The 21,823-nt window shown below is 43.4% G+C and overlaps 1 protein-coding gene across 1 annotated transcript; it reads left to right on the forward strand.

Moving 5' to 3' along the window:
• The first annotated feature begins 3,211 nt into the window (after window positions 1-3,211).
• On the forward strand, window positions 3,212-19,956 carry LOC132404255 (extracellular calcium-sensing receptor-like). The gene is made up of 6 exons (XM_059988379.1): window positions 3,212-3,315; window positions 6,274-6,565; window positions 16,956-17,789; window positions 17,896-18,123; window positions 18,847-18,970; window positions 19,052-19,956. The coding sequence occupies exons 2-6, from the start codon at window positions 6,308-6,310 to the stop codon at window positions 19,954-19,956; spliced, it is 2,349 nt and encodes a 782-aa protein (XP_059844362.1). The 5' UTR covers window positions 3,212-3,315; window positions 6,274-6,307.
• Window positions 19,957-21,823: the final 1,867 nt, after the last annotated feature.

Raw genomic sequence — 21,823 nt, forward strand, 5'->3', positions numbered from 1 at the left:
TTAACCCAGGCAACACATGAACACATGAATAACTCCCCACCGATCACACCGTTTTCACATTGCGGGAGTCCCTGATCGATCCTCCAAAACGCACCTTTTCTGTGGGCACAACAAAGCTCATTTTGTGTCCAAAACCATGTGTCTGTAGGTCCAACAGCGGATCTCCTACGTACCTCACCGTGCTGAACACCAGCTGTCCATCAAACAACGCCGCTCTCGGTCACCATGGCGACCCACGAGCTCCACGTTGTTTTCCTCTGTAAGAACTCACAAGCAGGTAGTGTCCTTGTAGAAGTGTAAACATGTTTGCAGAGAAACCATAAAACCATCTCCGAGCAGTCCTTGCCTCTCTCTCTCTCTCTTAATAACAAGGTGTCCAGGGTTGAACAACAACTCCCTCCCTATTTTCAAAAACACACAGCTCAGAAGGGTAATTCAGGACCCCGTCACACTTCATAGTATTTCAAATTTGCAAATTCATTTCATGTATCGAGGTACAGTGTAAAACTTTGTTTTCCCTGCCACTATACTGTTTGCTTAATCACACTAGTGTATCCAGGTAATACAAAGGAAAAGGAATAAGAGAATTCAGATATTCTTTTCAGTTGCAGAAAAAATGTAATGCAATCTGACAAGGTGCAAGGGCCATGACAATGAAGATCATAATGTCAGGAGTTTATTTTGTCGTTTTATGGAGGCCTTCGTTAGACCTATATCTGGGGATTAGAGGCCTACGGTACCTTTCTAGCTTTTAAACGTTCTGCCAGGTAGGGTGGAGGGCAATGGTAAAAAAAAAATACGAGCGAGAGAATTAATATATTAATAAGTATTACAACTCTGAACTCCAAATTGTGTCAAAATGGAGTTAAGTTGGGCATTTTTTCCCCACAACAAGCGGGTTAGCTGCGATTGCCGGCTTGAATTTGGCGGCTACGCATTTTCTCAATTTCAGTTGAACACTACTTGTGAGTATCGCAGATCACTGTCACACGTTAAAGACAAAATGCGAGCTGGCCCATTATCTACTGGGACCTACACGCATACTCTGCGCCCTCTGTTACCTCTTACCGGAGGTACTTGGATCTATACGTTGTGCAGAGATTAAATAAGAAATCAAGTGTCGTGTCCCGGTCCGTGGACTTCGCATTCCGGATCACAGTCCGACCTATCGGTCCTTATTCTAGGTTTTCCTGTTTTCCCTGGTTCCCTTGGGTGCCTTAATTGAGGCAGCTGATTCTCGTTTTGGGCGGGCCCATAAATAGCTTCAGGATTCAGCTTCAGGCTGCTGGACTGTTTCCTTCCCCTCCCCTTCCTTCGGAAACCTTGCCTGCAACCTATGCCTGTCCATGTGCCTCGCCCAGCTTGGTGCTGGAGATTCTTCGTCCTGTGCTGGATCGTCCCCATCTGAATCTTCGGCAGTATAACTCGGCAGTTCACGGCAGTACCCTCGGCAAGTATCCTCTGCAAGCATCCCGGCCCTGCGTCCTAAAAAGGGTGCTCCAAGGAGGTGTCCCGGCTCCATGCCCAGAAGCCGAGCGAAACCGAATGCAAGAGCCGTGTCCTGCCCGGCAGTTCTGCGTTTCCCAAGAACTAGGCTCTGTGGTTCAAGTCTCCCAAGACCTAGGCTCTGTGGTTCCATTCTAATAAAACCTAGTCAAAACTTCGTGTTCTTGTCCTGTCCATGTGTTTCGTCGTCCTGTAGTCCAGCCACGCCACGACCTGTTGCCATGTACTGTCCTTGCGAAGTCCCGTGTCCTCGCCTGGATCCGGGTTCCGAGCTCGAGTCAAGACCCGCGTTCCGAGTCCCTGTCCAGTCTCTTGCTCGGAGTCCTAGTCCAGGCACATAGTTCCAATTTCCTTGTCCCGATCCTATTTCTCTCGTCTTAGTCCTACCCCTGGCCTGAATCCTGGTCTCGTCCAGGGCCTGTGTTTCCTTGTCCAGCATCTTTTCCTCCTGACGTCCCTTGCTTTCTCATTAAACCTCGTCCTGTTCGACGCACTTCAGTGTAGGTGTCTTGCATTTGGGTCCGCCATCAAGGCCGCCTTTTGACATCAAGTCTCTGCAGGAACTCAGCAAGCCAGGCACCACCTGCGCAGGGAAGTGGCTAGTCGATTTTTGAGATCGATACATTTCGTCGGTACTGAAAGATAGGGGGGCATGTTAACAACATGAAGAGATGTGGGGGAAAGAGTGGCGGAATAGTTATTACGTGATAGGTGGATCCTGGTGAGGAGGAGGAGGAGATAAGCAGACGGCAGAGTAAAGAATGTGATCAGTGACAAATGCGGACAGGTGACAAATGGATCTAGGTGAGAGGAGACTGATCAGCAGATAACAGAGGAATGAGTGGGATAGTGACAGAGGCGGGGAAATGATAAGTGGATACAGGTGAGAGGAGGATGTGATATGCTGATAGATCCAAGTGAGGTTGGGGGTGTGCGATTATAGAGAGATGGGGGAATGGAAGAGTGGGTATAGTGACTAAAGGTAGGTGGAGTCTACTAAGGGCGACAAATGTTCAGTTTTCTGATTTCTATGATGCTTGGAGCATTACTGCTCTGTGGGAAACACTCATGTATTGTCCATAATTTTCCTAGTTAAACTACCAGGAAGAGAGAATTAAAATGCTTTCTCTACAAATTTTCCCCATTAACGTGCTACCTAGTGCAAAGCTGTGCAATAGAGTTTTTTTTTCCTGGAAATGTTATTCAGCGGATTTAACTGAATTAAAAATCGATTCTCTCCCTTTAACAGAGCTCATTGTTTTTCAGCATAAAATGACACCCGCTAGGGAGGAAAAGAAGTAAACCGAGAGATGGGATGGAGTTTTTAATGACTCCTCTGAACACCAGCTTTTAGCTGCATCGAACCAATGATTTCACAAATCCTAAATGGTTCAATGCTGCTGGAATAATTTTTCCCTGTTAGCCTCCTTATTCCGTGACGCAATTAATTGCTTTTCTTTGTCTACGATAAGATTAAAGTGCCAATTTATTCCCTCCTGAGCGTTATTTCTTTAATCGGGGAAGCAGAATCGGTCGCCCATTTATGAGCTGCAATATAAAACAGCATGGTTCTTTGTCAGCAAGAGTCAGAACGGAAGGAAGTATGTGTTGTGTGGTGATTTGGGGGTTATTGTTACCTGTTACGTTGTCAACTGGCAGCCTGATATGTAAACGCAGAGAGATGTTTGAATCGTTTAGTTTATCAAAGGAAGGAGACATCGACATCGGCGGAATTTTTGGTCTGCACTCCCGTTTAGAGAAATCGGAGCTTTCATTTAAAAACAGGCCGAGAGCTGTGAAATGTGAAAGGTCAGTTTGGTGAGGCGAGTGATGTGTTTACCACTTTCTTTGCAGCTTAAACATATTTTTTTCGTTTTTTTGTATCTTTCTCCTGCAACTTTAACTCAGATTATCTTCGCACAATTGCAGCCATATCTGCAGAGAAATTTCTAGAATGTTCTCGATTGTTACTAGGTTTGTTAACTGGAAATTGGGAAGGGGGTTCGTGGGTGCTGTAATATGTGATAAGGATGCCCCCATGTCTGTTACGCCGTAGAGTGTTATACAGGGCAGCTACATCATGGTCGACGTTCAGCTGGAGGGCCGAAGAAGAGCTATAAGGATCAGGTGAAGAATGCTTTAAGGAAGTGCAAGACCAGACCCAAGGACCTGGAGGATGTTGCTGCTGGCCGTAACACTTGGCGACAGCTGTTTAGGGACGGGGTTCGTATTCTGGAGATGGAAAGAATAACCAGAAGACAGCAGAAGAGAGCCAGGAGAAATGCAGACATAGTTGCCATCACTACCACATATAACTTATCCCACCTGCAACAGACCTCGTGGGTCCAGGATAGGACTGTATAGTCATCAAAGATCTCACTATTAAAGGAGTGGATGTCGTCTTCGGATTTCAATGGACAACCGAAGAAGAAGAATATTGTGCGCAGTAGCATCAAGTTCCTTTTCTTTCAATATGTTTGTTACCCGTTCAGGATCATACCCTCAAATTATAATGTAGAATTTAATCAATATCAGCATAAATATTTGCATGACCCGGTTATTGTAGAAGCACTACAATATTCTAAGCTATATTCTCCATCAGGTTATGGTTGGTTGGCTGCCGGTAACTAGTGGTGTTCTGCAGGGATTAGCTTTGGGACTGGTTCTTTTTACGTTGTATAACCGTGGCTTGGGTGACGGAATTGATGGCTTTGAGGTAAATTTTGAGGACGATATGAATATAGGTGGCGGGACAGGTAGTTCTTAGGAAGTAGAAAGGGTAAAAATGATTTAAACAGATCAGGAGAATGGGCAAAAAATGGCAGCTGGAATACAGTGTTGGGAAGTCATTGTTCACGAAAGTTGGTAGAGAACATAGAAGTATAGACTATTTTCTAAATGGAGAGAAAATTCAAGGATCTGAGGAGCAAGGGAGCCAGTATTCTGTAAAGATTGATTTGTAGCTTTATTCGATGGTGAGGAAGGCAAATGGGATGTTAGCGTTCATTTCGAGAGGGCTATAATATAAAAGCAAGTATGTAATTTTTACAGTTTATAAAGCACTGGCGAGGGCTTGGAGTATTGTGAGCAGTTTTTGAACTTTACCTCAGAAAGGATGTGCTGCCATTGGATAGGGTCCAAAGGAGATTCACAAAAATGATTTGAGGATTGAAAGGTTTGTCATATTAAAAGCCTGTACTCACTTGAATTCAGAAGAATGGGTGAATTGTTTGAAATATATCGATCAGTGAAATGCCTCGATAAGAGTGCATGTAGAAAGGATGTTTCCTATGGTCGGGTAGTATAAGATCAGAGGACTGACCCTCAGAATAAATGGGAGCGGTTTTTGTACGGCATTGAGGACGGATTGCATTAGCCAGTTAGTAGTAAATCTGTGGAATTGGCCGCAGGCGAGTGTGGAGACCAACTGAGTGGGTATATTTAAGGCAGTGGTTGATAGATTCTTGAGGAGTCAAGACATGAAAGAATACTGGGAGAAAGCAGAAGTTGGGGATGAGAGGGAAAATAGATTAGCCATGATAAAATGGCAGAGCATAGTCGATGGGCTAAATAGCCTGATTCTGCTCCTATATTTATGTTGTTAGGGACTACCACGTTTATTTCTAGTGTTAACTGTCTTTAGTGTGATGATAAGGATAACGAAACAAACGGTTCTTTTGAAATCAATTTTAGTTTTTTTTTGCAATCAATTCACACCAGAAATAGAGGTGTGTTGAAACCAATTTTACAAATAATATTCTCTATGGAATTGTAAGTGTATTGTGAGAAATAACGCAATTAGATTTCTGATTGACATTCTCAACTATGAAATCAGAAATTTCTTTTGATTGCAGCATCATAGTTAGCATTGCTAGACATATCATACTCACTCTTTCGAGCAGGGAACACAATTAAGTTTATGGATGTATATAGAGAGCACTTACCTCACAATCTACGTCGTTGTGATTTTGCAACTTTTTGGATACCTGTACTGGACCTTCTCTGTACCTGTTGTTTACTCTGCATGTTGTTTTACCTTGATCGACTTCAATGCAATATGCAATTTCATTTGCATGATCTGCATGGAAGACAAGCTTTTCACTGGCTCGCTGCACCCATCCAGTGGCCCCGTCCTTTGCTGCAGACCAGTTATTTCTGTGAAGATTATGGCATACTGGATACACGTATATTTATGTTCTGCAAACAAACAACAACTATCCAGAAATGCTGGAAATAGAATGCAAGAAACAGAGTGCTGAATATTGCTGAAATAAAACTGACGAGCGTGTCGTTCCCCTGCTAGAGGGTCTATTACCGGAAACGTTCGATTTCAACAAATAATGATTCGTTTTTTCCTAGGGCTTCTTAATAGTGTTAGACTACCATCATTGAGTCTTCCCTAGTTCTTCTCCCTCCCACACGACAGAAGACAAGAATGTTTATACGTGCCGTATCAGCAAGCTCAATGACGGCATTCATCTCGCTGATATAAAACCAATCAATAGCCCCCTCATGCGATATGATGATCTCATAACCTCAAATCTGAATTGTAACTTATTGTCTCCTTTTACTGCACTTTCTCGATTATTCACAGTTCATTCTGTGCATTTCGTTTAAGCATTCCTTTGTTGAAACGTAATGAACAGTAATGTACTTATCTATATGGATAGTATACAAAGAAAAAGTTTATAAATGTACCACGGTATATTTGAAAATAATAAAACAATTTACCAATTCATTATCTTACAAAAGATCTCCTTCTTGCAGATTGGAATTCCAAATATTCCGCCTCGCGCAGGCGATGATATTTGCGATTGAAGAGGTAAACAGAAGTCCCATTCTGCTTCCAAATATTACACTGGGCTACAGGATTTATGATTCATGCAGTCTGGCTCGCTTGTCAGTGAAAGCGGCTTTCGAAATTTTCAACGGACAGGACCCAACCTCCCAAGGGACATCCTGTCCATCGCGCTCACTGGTCCCCGCAATCGTGGCGGACTCGGGATCTTCGCAGTCGCTGGCAGTCGCGGCATCAATAGGTCCTTTCAAAGTGCCCATGGTAAGATCACCCATAAATGCCTGTGCCTTTTCAAATAATCATAGTTGATCGGCAGACGTAAAGCAGCGGCTCAGCATAAAACAAGTGGTGCTCTTGTTTCTTCTAAGGTTTGTCTGATTTTCATTGCAAGATCTTAGTCTATTGCTTTCGAGGGAACAACACACGAATGAACATATTCTTGTATTATGTCACTATTCTCCCAACTTAATCCTAAAGGATTAATTCCGTCTATTATGCCCTGCGAATCTCTGCTACTTTGCAACATTTCCCTCTCGTCTCGTCTGAATTACCCGCATTCCTGCAATTTATTCGCATTCTCATATTTAATTTGCTCCACTGTCATCTCCCTGCTCCTTATCTGTTTTGGGGAGTATGTCAGAGTGATAAATACAAGTACATCATATTTGTGATGGAGTGGAAATTTGGGTACCCAAAGAATACCCACAAATGACAGGAAAATCGTGCAAATCTCAGACACAATGGACCGAACCCAGCTGAAGGGTTTTGCCCAGATACCTCCACTGTACAAGGGCTAGATAAGATAAAGACTGACAAATGCGTTCAGGAAAGTTTCCATAATTAATACATAGAGGGTTCAACGAGAGAAAGTGCAATGCTAGGTCTCCTATTCGAGAACGAGTCAAGGCATGTTTGAAAAATATGTGCAAGAGAACTCTTTATAACGAGTGATGATAATGCTATTAGTTTAAACAAAATTATGGAGGAGGTTAGGCTGGTCCTCCCCTTGAGATTCTAAACTGGAGAATGTCTAATTTTGATGGATTCAGGAACGATCTGGCAAGCGAGGACTGGGATAGCATTCTTTCGGTGAAGAGGAATCTTGTTAAGTGAGAAGCCTTCAGAAGTGAAATAATGAGACTACAGTGTTTTTATGTTCCTGTAAGAATAAATGGCAAGTCCAACAGTTTTGTGAACTTTAGTTTCGAGGTACAATGAGGGATTTTCTATGGAGAAACATGAAAAGGATCATTAGGAGGGGAAAGATGAAATTCGATAGTGAGCTAGTAAACAACATCAAAGTGGAAAGTCCATTCATTTTCAAGTATTTATAAAACAAAAGAGTGATGAGAGTTGATATAGGACCGCGAGAAAATGAGGATGGTGAAATAATAACACTGGGCAAGGAAATGAGAGATGAATAAATGAGAATTTTGCATCAGTCTTCGCTCTGGAAAACATTAGCAGTGTGCGAAATGTTGAAGGGTGTGCAGTTACTATTACAGTGGATAAGATGCTCAAAACGCTGAAAGACTTCAGGATGATTAAGTCACACGGATCAGATGAACTGCACTCCTGGGTTCTGAAAGAGGTAGAAGTAGAGATTGTGGAGGCATTCATAATGATCTTTCAAAAACATTGTCCTCTGGGATGCTGCCAGAGGACTGGAAAACTGTAAATGTCACTCTACCCTTTAAGAAAGGTCAATTGTTAGGTATCATGTTATAAAGTGCTTGGTAGCAATAGACAAAACTGAACAAACTCAGCATGGTTTCCTTCAGGGAAAATATTGGAAAATCCTTTTCTGGTTTGCTGCCTGTGACTCGTGGTGTTCCACAGGGGTCTGCATTGGGACAACTTCTATTTATGCTGAATGTCAATGATATATATAACATTCGAAGATTGATGGAGGGACTGGTAGAATGAAGAAACAGGAAGGCTGCAGAGGGACCTAGACAGATTAGGATGGGAAAGGAGGTAGCAAATGAAATACAATGTAGAAAAATACATGGTCATGCATAGTAGAGAAAATGTGCAGACTATTTCTTTAAAGGTGACTAAATCGGAAAATCTGAGACGCAAAGGGACTTGGAAGTGCTTGTACAGAGCACCCTACAGACTAATTTGCCAGATCATTCGCAGGTGAGGAAGCCTAATGCAGTGTTAACATTCATTTAAAGAGTTCGAGTGTAAAATGGCAGAGTGCGTGAAGTTTCTATGACACTAGTGAGGCCTCATCTTGAACATTGTGAACAGTTCCGGGCTCCTTCTGTAAGTAAAGATGTGTTGGCATTGGAAAGTGTCCAGTGGAGTTTCACAAGGATGATTGGAGGAACGAAAGGAAGGGTTATCATACCAGGAAAGTTTGATGGCTCTGCGTCTGTACACGCTGGAATTTAAAAAGATGATGAAGGCAGAGCAGAGGATGTAGAGAGTATAGATTTCAGTAATAAATTTGATAAGTTTTTCCATGCGTGTCTTATTCAGAAAGTAAGGAGGCATGGGAGGCCTTGCTTTGTGGATCCAAAGTGGGTTGCGCTCAGAAGGCAAAAATTCGTTGTATATGTTTCATATTCTGCATGAGGATTGGTGACCACTGGTCTTCCACAGACACCGCTCCCCTCCCACTTTGTAATATTAATAAGTGACCTGGATGAAGAAATAAGACGGGTTAGTAAGCTTGCTGAGGATACAAAGGTATTTGTTGTTGTAGATTGTTGGATGGTTGTCAGAGGTAACAGCGCATCTTTGATAGGATGCACAACCGAACTGAGACGTGGCTGAGACTCATCTAGGTGGAGTTCAACCTAGATGATTGTGAAGTGGTCTATTTTGGTTGGTCAGATTTTAAGACTTAATATAGCATCAATGGTACGAGTCTTGGCACTGTGGAGGATCAGCAAGATCTTGGGGTCCGTGTCCATAAGATATTCAAAGCTGCTGCGTAGTTTGATGTTCTTTAGGCGTATGGTGTGTTACCATGTATGAATCAACCGTGGGATTGAGTTCAAGAGCTGTCATGTGATGTCACAGCTACATAAGAATTTGATCAGACCCCACTTGGAGTACTTGGTTGACTTCTGGTCAGAATACCACAGGAGGATCTGGAGTGCAGTGAAGATTTATGAGGATGATGCCGGGATTGGAGAGCATGCCTTATGAAAATAGGTTGAGCGAACTTGGCCTTTTCTGGTTGGAGAGAGGATGGTGAGAAAAGACCTAATAGGGGTGTATAGGATGAATGGAGGAATTGATCGTGTGAAAGGCCAGAGGCTTTTTCCTAGGGCTGAAATGACTAGATCGAGGGGGCTTAATTTTAAGCTGCCTGGTGTTAGGTTCAATGGGTATTTCAAACAGAGAGTGGTGGGTGCAAACAATGCACTTCCGGCGACGGTGGTGGAGGCGGATACAATGGGGCCTTTTAAGAGACTCTTAGATAGTTACATGGAGCGTAGGAAAATAGAGGGTTATGTGGTATCGTAATTCTCGGTAGATTCTAGAGTAGGTTACATGGTCGGCACAATACGGGGCCGAAAGGTTTGTAATATTGCTGTAGATTTCTCTGCTGTATATATTCTATGATGAGGTAAGATCTCATTGAAACATTTTGAATGTTGAAAGGCCAAATAAGAGTAGATGTAGAAAGGATGATTCCCATGTTAGGGGAGTCTTGCACAAGAGGGAAGAGACTCTGGATAGAGGGGCGTCTATTTAAAACAGAGACATGGAAAATTTATTTCACCTGAGCGTGGTGAATTTGCATAATTTGATACAACAAGCAGCTGTGGAGTACAGGTCGTTGGGCAAGTTTATGGCAGAGCTTGATAGGTTCTTCTTCTTACACGGCATTGAAGGTGACGACAAAAAAGCCGGACTGTGAGGCTGAAGAAGGGAAAAAACGATTGAATGAAGAGCAGACTCGATTGTCCATGTCACCTAATTCTGCTCCAATATCTTATGGTCTTATGGTCTAAAAAACTGTAGAGCAGATAATGGCAGCAAGAAATGAATACAAGTGAACACTTAAGATGGAAATAAAGACAGCTGAAAAAAGGCAAAACGTTGGTCTAAAGTCGAGGGGAATCCCAAGGACGTCTACAGATATATTAAGAACGAAAGACGAGTATGGAACAAATTGTTCCCTTTGAATATCAGCAGTGTCATCTTTGCATGGAGTCCAAAGAGATGAGGCGATGTTGAATCATTTTTTTAAAAAAAATATTTACTCGAGGGATGAACAAGGTACAATAAACTGAGACGTGGGCCGGTGGATATTGTCTGACGATAATTTCGGTATGGTCTACATGACCCTAATATCCTGCTTCAGCTTTATAACTCTATGACTACGACCTTAGACAGCAGCCTCTTAAAACAGATCTTACACAAAAACATTCACTCCTCCATGTCAAGCTTATCTGTTATATGCACACGTATGCAGATCTGCACAGATGCAGTATAAAAATACTTGCAGCATCATCACAGGCACACATTATAAGATGAGCAACATTTGCTAATAAGGCATAAACTGAATTGTAATGATATTCCAAGACGATAAAATATGCAGATGCCGGATATCCAAGCTGGATACACAGAATCCTGGAGAAAATCAGTAAGGCATTCAGCGTCTATGGAAAATAGTAATCATTCGACATTTCGGTCCGCGATCCTTCATCAGCACTGGAAAGAAGATGAGAATTTAGAGCGAGAAGGTGGGGCAGGGGATGAAGAAGTATAATATGGTAAGAGGGAGCTGATGCCGGGAAGGGGAAGAAGTTAAAAAAACCCAGCTGGAACCACACATCCACAAGCACATCTTTCCCTTCCCTCCTAACTTTCCGCAGGGACCTCTCCTGTTACGATTCACTTGTCCATTCCTCCCTCCCTGCTGATACCTGTCCTGGTTCTCATCCTTGCAAGTGGAACACTGTCACAATGGAAAAGTGTGTATGGAACCGGAGGAAATAGCAAACTGAATACTTTGCTTCTGTATTCACTATGGGAAAAGGATCTTGATAATTGTAGTGATGACTTGCAGTAGACTGAAAAAGCTTGATCATGTAGATATTAAGTAAGAGAATGTGTTGGAGCTTTTGGAAAGCATCAAGTTGGATAGGTCGCCGGGACCGGATTAGAAGTACCCCAAGATACTGTGGTAGGCGAGGGAAGATATCGCTGAGCCTCTGGCGATGGTCTTTGCATCGTCACTGGGGACGGGAGAGGTTCCGGAGGATTGGAGGGTCCGGAATGTTGTTCCTTTATTCAAGAAAGGGACTAGAGATAGCCTAGGAAATTATAGACCATTAAGTGTTACCTCTGGTAAGTTGATGGAGAAGACCCTGAGAGGATTTATGAGAAATGTAATATGATTATGAGTAGTCAGCATAGTTTTGTCCAGCTATATGGGGTACTGGTCAGACCTCAATTGGAGTACTGTTTTCAGTTCTGATCGCCTCACTACAGGAAGGATGTGGAAGCCATAGAAAGGGCGCAGAGGAGATTTACAAGGATGTTGCCTGGTCTGGGGTGCATGTCTTATGAGAATAGGTTGAGTGAACTCGGCCTTTTCTCCTTGGAGCGACAGAGGATGAGATGTGTCCTGATAGATATTTATAAGATGATGAGAGGCATTGGTAGTGTGGATCGTCAGAGGCTTTTTCCGAGGGCTGAAATGGTTGCCACAAGGGGAGACAGGTTTAAGGTGCTGGGGAGTAGGTACAGAGGAGATGTGAGGGGTAAGTCTTTTACGCAGAGAGTGATGAGTGCGTGGAATGGGCTGCCGGCAACAGTGGTGGAGTCCGATAAGATAGAGTCGTTTAAGAGACATTTAGATAGGTACACAGAATTTAGTAAAATCGTGGGCAATAGAACCATAGAACCACAGAACCCTAGAACATTACAGGACAGAAACAGGCCCTTCTTTGTTGTGCCGAACCAGTTTTCTGCCTAGTCCCACTGACCTGCACCTGGCACATATCCCTCCATACACCTCTCTTCCATGTACCGGTCCCAGTTTTTCTTAAAAGCCCGCATTTACCACTTCATCTGGCAGCACACACCACACTTCCACCGCTCTCCGTGTGAAGAAGCTCCCACTGATGTTCCCTTTAAACTTTTTCCTTTTCTCCGTTTTCTCCCTTAATCCATGTCTTCTGGTTTTATTCTCTCCAAGCCTCAGTGGAAAAAGCCTGCTTGCACTCACTCTGTCTATGCCAATCAGATTTTTATATATCAAATCTCCCCTCATTCTTCTACGCTTCAGGGAATAAAGTCCTAACCTATTCAACCTTTCTCTGTAACTCAGTTTCTCAAGTCTCGGCAACATCCTTGTAAACCTTCTTTGTACTCTTTCAAACTTATTAATATCCTTCTTGTAATTTGGTGACCAGAGCTGCACACAATACTCCAAATTCGGCGTCACCACTGCCTTATACTACATCACCATAACATTCCAACTCTTATACCAAATACTTTGATTTATAAAGTCCAATGTACCAAAAGCTCTCTTTACAACCCTATCTACTTGTGACGCCACTTTTGAGGAATTTTGTATCTGTATTTCCAGATCCCTCTGTTCTACTGCACTCCTCAGTACCCTACCATTCACCTTGTATGCTCTACCTTGGTTTTTCCTTCCAAAGTGCAATAAGTCACATTTGTCTGTATTAAACTCCATCTGCCATTTTTCAGCCCATTTTTCCAGCTGATGCGGATCTCTTTGCAAGTTTTGAAAACCTTCCTCGCTGTCCATTACACCTCCAATCTTTGTATCATTAGACAATTTGCTGATCCAATGGACCCAGCACTGATCCCTGTGGCACACCGCAAATCACAGGCCTCCACGTAAGAAGCAATCCTCCACTACCAGTGTCTACCTTTGAGTCAATGTCTAATCTAATTTACTACCTCACCATGTATACCTGGAGACTGAATCATCCTAAGTAACCTCCCATGCGGGACCTTGTCAAAGGCCTTACTGAAGTCCATGTAGAGAACCTCCACTTCCTTCCCTTCATCCACTTTCCTTGTAAGCTCCTCCAAAAAATCTAATAGATTTGTTAAACATGACCTACCACGCACAACGCCGTGTTGACTCTCCCTAATAAGTCCAGGTCTACCTAAATACTTGTAGATCCTATCTCTTAGTACTCCTTCCAATAGTTTACCTACTATCGACGTCAAACTTACCGGCCGATAATTTCCTGGATTGCTTTTAGAGACTTTTTTTTAAGCAACGGAACAATATGAGCTATCCACCAATCCTCTGGCACCTCACCCGTAGATAGCAACATTTTAAATATATCTGTCAGGGCCTCTGCAATTTCAACACTAGTCTCCTTCAAGTTTCGAGGGAAACCCTGTCAGGTCCTGAGGATTTATCTACTCTGATTTTCCTCAAGATAGCGAGCACCCCCTCCTCTTCAATCTGTATAGTTTTCACGACCTCACTACTTGTTTGCCTTATTTCGATTGACTCCATGCCAGTTTCCTTAGTAAATACAGACACACAAAAAAGCATTTTTAGATCTCCCCCATTCATTTTGGTTCCATACATAGCCAACCACTCTGATCTTCAAGAGTACCAATTTTATTCCTTACTATCCTTTTGCTATTAATATACCTGTAAAAGCTCGGGCACTCTGGTTCCCGTCCTCTTGCAAATCTAGTTTAAACCCCTCTTCTCAACAGCACTAACAAACCTCCCTGCAAGGATATTGGTCCTCCTGTAGTTCACGTACTTGATGTCTCTCTCGTACAGGTCCCACCTGCCCCAGAAGAGCTCCCAAAGATCCTGCAATCGGAAACCCTGCCCCATACGCTAGTTCCTCAGCAACGTGTTCATCCTCAAGAGCATGTTGTTCTTACCCTCACTGGCCCGTGGCACGGGTAGTAATCCTGAGATTACCATCCTCGAGGTCCTGCTTTTTAACTTCCTACCATGCTCTCCAAACTCACTCTTCAGGACCTCCTCATTCTTTCTTCCTACGTCATTGGTACCGATGTGTACCATGGCATCCGGCTGCTCACCCTCCCATTGCAGAATGCTGTGCACGCGATCAGAGTCAGCGCTCAGCCTCGCACCCGGTAGGCAAAAAGCCGTCCGGGAGTCTCCGTCGCGACCACAGATCCTCCTGTGTGTACCTCTAACTATCGTGCCCCTGTCACTACCGCTCCCCTCTTCTTCCCTCCTCCCTTCTGCATTGCAGAATCAGACTCAGTGCCATAAATCCGGCTTCTGCAGCTTGTCCAGGTTAGTCACCCAGCTCCTCCCCAATATAGGTAGCCTACTAATTTCTAAGGTAGGGACATGTTCGGCACAACTTTCTGGGCCAAAGAGCCTGTATTGTGCTAAGGGTTTTTTACGTTTCTAACTGTCATACCTAGCCGTATACATCCTTCCTCACTTCTATTCAGTGACCCGGTGAGTCTATTGGTATCATCCACTCTATCTGGTTTCCTGATGTGTCCGTCTGGATATTGGTGAGACCCGATGTAGATTGGGAAACTCGACGAAGATTGGAAGACAGCTTCGACGAGCACCAAAGCTCCTCTGGCCAGAAAAAGCGCGATCCCCCAGAATTCGACCTTCCATTCTCCGACATGTCGGTTCATGGTCTCTGCTCCTGCTGCAAGGATGATGCACTCAAGTTACAGGAGCAGCATCTTATATTCTTTCTGAGTGGCCTGTATCCTGATGGCATAAATATCACTTTCTCGGAGTTCTGGTCATTGCTTCTTCAGCTTTACAATTCACATTCCAGTTTCCGTCTATCACCTTACCTGCCCTTCAACTCCTTCTTGTGTCGTTTCGCTTCCATGGACTTCTACCCACTTATATTAGATCTCCCATTCTCCAGACCCTCAATCTTTCAGTTATCGATTTCCCATCTCTTTACTTCACCCCGCCCCAGGTTTCACCCGTCACCTATAACCTTGTACTTCTTTCTCCCCTCTCCCATCTTCTTGATCTAACTTCTCATCTTCTTTCCAGTGCTGATCAGTGGTATCAGCCCGAAACATCGACTGTTCATTATTTTCAATAGTTGCTGCATTGCCTGCTCACTTCCTTCAGCATTCTGTATGTACTGCTAAAATTAAGCACTTAATTTTTCACTTATTTACAGCCAGTCACACCACTGGCAGTTAGAGCAGCGGTGAAGGTCTTCTACCTCTGTCTCTCTTTGGCCAATTTTGGTTTATGTCTTGTCGAGATTTAGGGTTTTTACAGCGGGCCAGTAACTTCATCTTGGTTTCCACTACTGTCGGCGATGCGACTATCGGATGGAGACACAGGAATACCGTCCAACACAGATGCAAAAGGATTCTTCATTGCTGTTTCCATAATACTTCTGTTTGACCAGAAGGGGCTGTTAAACCTGAGCTGATCCCCGAACCTGCAGGACCCGTGGACACCTCTTTTTCTAGCCAAGACTATTTGACCTTTTTGGCATGGATGACCCTACGAAGAGTTGGAGCACAAAGCCCTCACTCAGGCCAACAGAGTTCTTTGGCTCACGGAGGCATCGAGGCACGCAAGCCTCCAAACCACGACAAAGTTGTGGTCCGCTTGGAGTATAGTAGCATTTGATATTTTTGTGCCTTGATCTTCTTTATGCAGGAAGGCTGTCAGGACGCTATTCAACAGTTCAATTGCAAGGATGGTTGCAAGAATTCTGATTTTCTCATTTTGGAATCGAAAGTAAAATGAGAAAAATGGAAATTTGTCGATATTAGCAACACGAAAATAAAAGTAGTAAACACTGGCAGTACTAAAATGGAAGTGATTGGTCATTTAATGGAAATATTACCAGGAAGTCTCTGTCTGTTTGCCCGCAGAGTGAATGTTCTTACATTATCGCTATAAAATCAGGATATCGAACATGGGACAATACATAGCTTATTTTTCCTGCAGATGAGGAAATTAAGGAATACGGGTAATCAGTTTAACAGGTGAAGAGATATTTTTACCAGGAAACCGAGGGGCCAATTTTTTTATACAGATGGCAGCGGGTAGATGCAACCAACTGACAAAAGAAAAGGTTCAGCTAGATACAATTACAGCATTATGAAGATATTTGTACATGGGCCAAACTACGCCTTTAGCACAAGCATGGCAAAAGGTTAGAGGCATTTATCCTGTGGATAGTCAGAGGCTATTTCCTATGGCCGAAATGGCTAACATGAGAGGGCACAGTTTTAAGGTGCTTGGAAGTAGGTACAGAGTGGATGTCAGGATTTTATTCAGAGGGTGGTGGGTGCGTGGAATGGGCTGCAGGCGACTGTAGTGGAGGCGGATACGATAGGGTCTTTTAAGAGACTCCTGGATAAGTAATGGAGCTCAGAAAAATAGAAGACTATGGGTACCCCTAGGTAATTTCTAAAGTAAGTACATGTTCGGGACAACATCCTGGACCAAAGGGTTTGTATTAAGCTGTAGGTTTTCTATGTTTCTAAGCAAGCATAATCAACATGTTGCTTGTCATGAAGGTTACGGCCGAAAGGCCTGTAGCTGCACAGTGCAACACTATGACTGTTACTATATCGAATAAGCCAGTTGTGGCACTCGTTAGTTGTTGGACCTCGCCTGGCCATTTTCCCACCGAGCCCAAACTAATTTCGCTGTTCTTCTATTTCCCTTGTGCTTTCTGACCAGGTTAGCTATTTCTCCACTTGTGCCTGTCTCAGCAATCGGCGAGAATTTCCTTCTTTCTTTCGAACGATCCCAAGCGATTACTTTCAGACCAAAGCACTGGCGCAACTTGTCAAGCGTTTTGGATGGACATGGATTGGAACGGTCAGAAGCGACAACGATTACGGAAACTTTGGGATGCAGGCCTTCACTGAGACGGTTCAGGAGCTTGGGGTTTGCATTGCCTTCTCCGAGTCTTTCCACAGGAGGTATTCAAGAGAAAGGTTACTTCATATTATCCGCGTTATTCGGAGAGCATCCACGAAAGTCGTGGTGGCCTTTCTCACTCAGGCGGATATGGCAGCTTTATTGAACGAAATTGCTCGACAAAACATTTCTGGTATCCAGTGGGTGGGCACTGAAGCGTGGATCGCTACTTCGCTTCTGTCTCCAGAGGAGAACAAAAGGTTTGTAACTGGGGCCATCGGGGTTGCCGTGCGTAATGTGAATATCCCAGGGTTCAAAGATTTTTTAACGAGTCTTCATCCGTCTGCCTATCCCGGTAATCCTTTAGTTGAAGAATTTTGGGAAAAGACCTTCGGCTGCAGCCTGAAACGAATAGGCAACACGGCAAACACAACGGCCACCTTTCAGCCTCGTCAATGTACAGGAACCGAGAGTCTAAGAACTGTGTCTAACACCTACACGGACACATCGCAGCTGCGGGTGACAAATAAAGTTTATGAGGCGACTTATGCTATAGCTCATGCACTTCACAATATGTTTTTGTGTAAAAGTGGCGAAGGTCCATTTGTCAATCAGTCATGCGCAAACATGTCAAATATTCAGCCATGGCAGGTACGTAGAACAGACAAAGTAATTCAAACACAGTCCAATCGTTTTTTCTATGTAAATTATTGATTGATCAATGTCATGTTCCATCGTCTGTGTCTTCCTCTGGTAGGTTTTGCATTACATGCAGTCGCTAAATTTCACAACGAAGTCGGGGGAAAGGGTAAATTTCGACAAAAACGGGGACTCGTTGGCTATGTACGACATTGTGAACTGGCAGGTGAATAGCGAGGGGAATGCAACTGTATTGATAGTCGGAAATTATGACGGATCAGCGCCTTCAGGTGAACAAGTCATTATAAATGAAGAATCGATTGTTTGGACTGGTGGCCACAGACAGGTAATGTATGAAAGTGTGGCTGTAGTGTGAACAAAATAACTTCGAAATTAAGTGCCAACCTTCTTTCGGTAAGCTACTCACATTGTTGATAAAGTAAGTGAACGACAGAACTAAAGCTGGTTTCTATCTTATATTAAATTTCCAACGTATACATCTTCGTTTTAAGAACTAGTTCACTCTCTCTGTCTCTCTTTATTTTGTCTCTTTCTCTCTTGCACACACAGACACAGACCCACTCTCTGCCTATCAATATATCTATCTCTCTTCCTCTCCGCTTTTAGAACCTCCTGTTGTCAGTCATGTGTTTTCGATGCCATGTTCTATTCTCAACGATGCTGTTATACATTTATACGTTTCCTGAATTACTGGCGGAAGCATGAAGACACGTGCGTTACTGATTTCTCTGGATACCGCCGTCAATGCACAATCAGCCAAGGTAGAGAACTTCAGAGACCTAGAGTCGGACAATAGCGACCGAACAAAGATTTGACCCACAAATCCGAGCCCTTTCCGCATAACAGACGTATGGAACTATCTATTAAATGTTGTTATTCCAACTGCCGCAACCACTTCCACCGAAAGCTTGTCCAATATACCCACCACTTCGATAAGGAGAGTTGCCCATCTGGTCTTTTTATAAATCTTTCCTTTCTCGACTTTCTGAACTCTCAGCTCAACTATGCCCTTTAGTTTTTACAGTGATATTTCTTTGTCTGCGACAAGGTCCCTCTGGCCGTTTGTTCCAACAGCTGTTTTCCTGGAACAAGAAAAGCAGCTCGCAAAGGACAGCCTATTTGTTGCTTTGATTGCATCCCATGCGCCCAAGGGGCGATCAGTAACACCACAGGTATGGAGGAATAATAACTTAATTGTTCAAGTATTCGCAGGTGTCTCCGGTCCGCTTATTAAATCAACTTTACCTTTGAAGATTCAATTGTATGTATTAGGTGCCCAAGCGATTCCTGGCCCAACGAGCGACAGGACCTATGCATACAGAAGAAGGTTGACTTTCTCTCGTTTGCCGAGATGATGGGGACTGCTCTCACCACGTTAGCGTTGATCGGAAGTTGCATCACTGCCACGATAGGCTGCGTTTTCTTTCTTCACAAAGACACCCCGATCGTGAAGGCCAACAATTCGGAACTCAGCTTCCTTCTTCTCCTCGCACTGAGCCTTTGCTTCCTCTGTTCAATCACATTCATTGGCGAGCCATCTGCGTGGTCCTGTATGCTGCGCCACACCATGTTTGGCGTTACTTTTGTCCTCTGCGTCTCCTGTGTTTTGGGCAAGACTATTGTTGTGGTGCTGGCATTTCAGGCAACACGACCCGGCAATAATGTAGTCAAATGTTTTGGGCCCCTACAACAACGCCTGATCGTCTTTCTTCTTACACTGCTGCAGTGCTTAATATGTACCGTCTGGCTCATCAAATCCCCACCACGCCCTGTCAAAAACATGGACTATTCGAACGAAGTGATCCTTCTGAAATGTGATGTGGGATCTGAAGTGGCATTTTACTGCGTCCTGGGTTATATAAGCTGCCTGTCATTGGTTTGTTTTGCCGTTGCCTTTTTGGCACGGAATTTGCCGGGCAATTTCAACGAAGCGAAGTACATTACATTTAGCATGATAATTTTTTGTGCTGTTTGGATATCGTTCATTCCAGCTTATGTCAGTTCTCCCGGGAAATTCACTGTGGCGGTGGAAGTGTTTGCCATTTTGGTTTCCAGCTTTGGCTTACTGTTCTGTATATTTGCGCCTAAATGTTACATCATATTGTTAAAGCCGGAAAGAAATTCAAAGAAGCATATGATGGGGAAAGTATATTCTTAAAAAAATCATGTTGTGTTTTAATTGGTTTATTATTGCCATATACGTCGAGTTACAATGAAAAGCTTGACTTGCATGCTGTTCATACAGACCAAATCATTGAGGTAGGAAAATTTAACACAACACAAATGGAGAATAAAGTGTAAAAGTAATATAAAAAACGGCAGTGTTGTTAACCAATGAAGTTCAAGTTCATAAAGTGGTTAATGAAAAGTCTGTGCCGCACATTTTTTTTGATAAAGAAAACTTCGAACATAAAATCTTGTCCACTATAGCTACTTTGTTCTCCTTTATGGAAGCTCCTGCCATCGAGGAGTGTAATCAGGAAATACTGATGATCTACTTTGAATGAACTGGTGGTGTGACTGTGTAATAACTATGTTTCAACTCGTCCCGAATTAAAAGAAGCCCTATGTTTCCTTCTTGAAGCATGGACCCGTGGTTCAAACGTTGAGAATATAATGTTTTGAACGAAGGGGTAAGTGATGCTCATCGAAGAGTATTTCTCGAATTATCTTACATTTATTATGGTACCGAAAAAAAATACACGGTCCTGCATGACAACCAATGCAAACAGATCTCTCCCGCAAAGGGCAGGAATAACATGTACCATCTGTGGCTATGCAGCGGTGATAAAGGCTGTAAAAATGGACTGTTGAACTCAGAATCTACTTCATTTAGATCTTTCACCGTATTGTCTACCTGCATTGCACTTTCTCTGTAGCTGCTGCACTTTGTTCTACATTCTGTTATTGCTTTAATAATGACAAAGAGAGACTTTGAGGAAAGAGAAGCAGAATAAGGGGTGTAAAGGTATTAAGGTAGAAAGGCTAAAGGGTGTGTACTTCAATGCAAGAAGCATCAGGAAAAAAGGTGATGAACTGAGAGCTTGGATACATACACGGAATTATGATGTAGTGGCCACTACAGATACTTGGCTGGCACCAGGGCAGGAATGGATTCTCAATTTTCCTGGATTTCAGTGCTTTATAAGGGATAGAGAGGGGGAGAAAGGGGAGGAGGGGTGGCATTACTGGTCAGGGATACTATTACAGCTACAGAAAGGGTGGGTAATGTAGCAGGATCCTCTTTTGAGTCAGTATGGGTAGAAGTCAGGAACAAGAAGGGAGCAGTTACTCTATTGGGGGTATTCTATAGGCCCTCTGGTTGCAGCAAAGATACCGAGAAGCAGATTGGGAGGCAGATTTTGGAAAGCTGCAAAAATAACAGGGTTGTTATCATGGGTGACTTTACCTTCCCTAATATTGATTGGCACATGATTAGTTCCAGTGGTTTAGACGGTACAGAGTTTGTTAAGTGTGTCCAGGACGGATTCCTGTCACAGTATGTTGACAGGCCAATTAGTGGAAATGCCATACTGGATCTAGTATTAGGTAACGAACCGGGTCAGGTCAGAGATCTCTCAGTGGGTGAGCTTCTGGGGGACAGCGATCACCGTTCCCTGGCCTTTAGCATTATCATAGAAAAGGATAGAAACAGAGAAGACAGGAACATTTTTAATTGGGGAAGGACAAAATATGAGGCTATAAGGCTAGAATTTGAGGGCATGAATTGGGATGATGTTTTTGTAGGAAAATGTACTGCGAACATGTGGTCAATGTTTAAGGATCTCTTGCAGGATGTTAGGGATAAATTTGTCCCGGCGAGGAAGATAAGGAAGGAACAATGGTTGACAAGTGAGATGGAAAACCAAGTCAGGTGGCAGCATACATGAGGTTTAGGAAACAAGCATCAGATGGGTCTATTGAGGAATATAGGGTAGCAAGAAAGGAGCTTAAGAAGGGGCAGAGAAGAGCAAGAAGGGGACATGAGAAGGCCTTAGCGAGTAGGGTAAAGGAAAACCCCTAGG

The sequence above is a fragment of the Hypanus sabinus genome, chromosome 2 (genome assembly GCF_030144855.1).
Source record: "Hypanus sabinus isolate sHypSab1 chromosome 2, sHypSab1.hap1, whole genome shotgun sequence".
In the NCBI taxonomy this organism is placed as follows: Eukaryota; Metazoa; Chordata; class Chondrichthyes; order Myliobatiformes; family Dasyatidae; genus Hypanus; species Hypanus sabinus.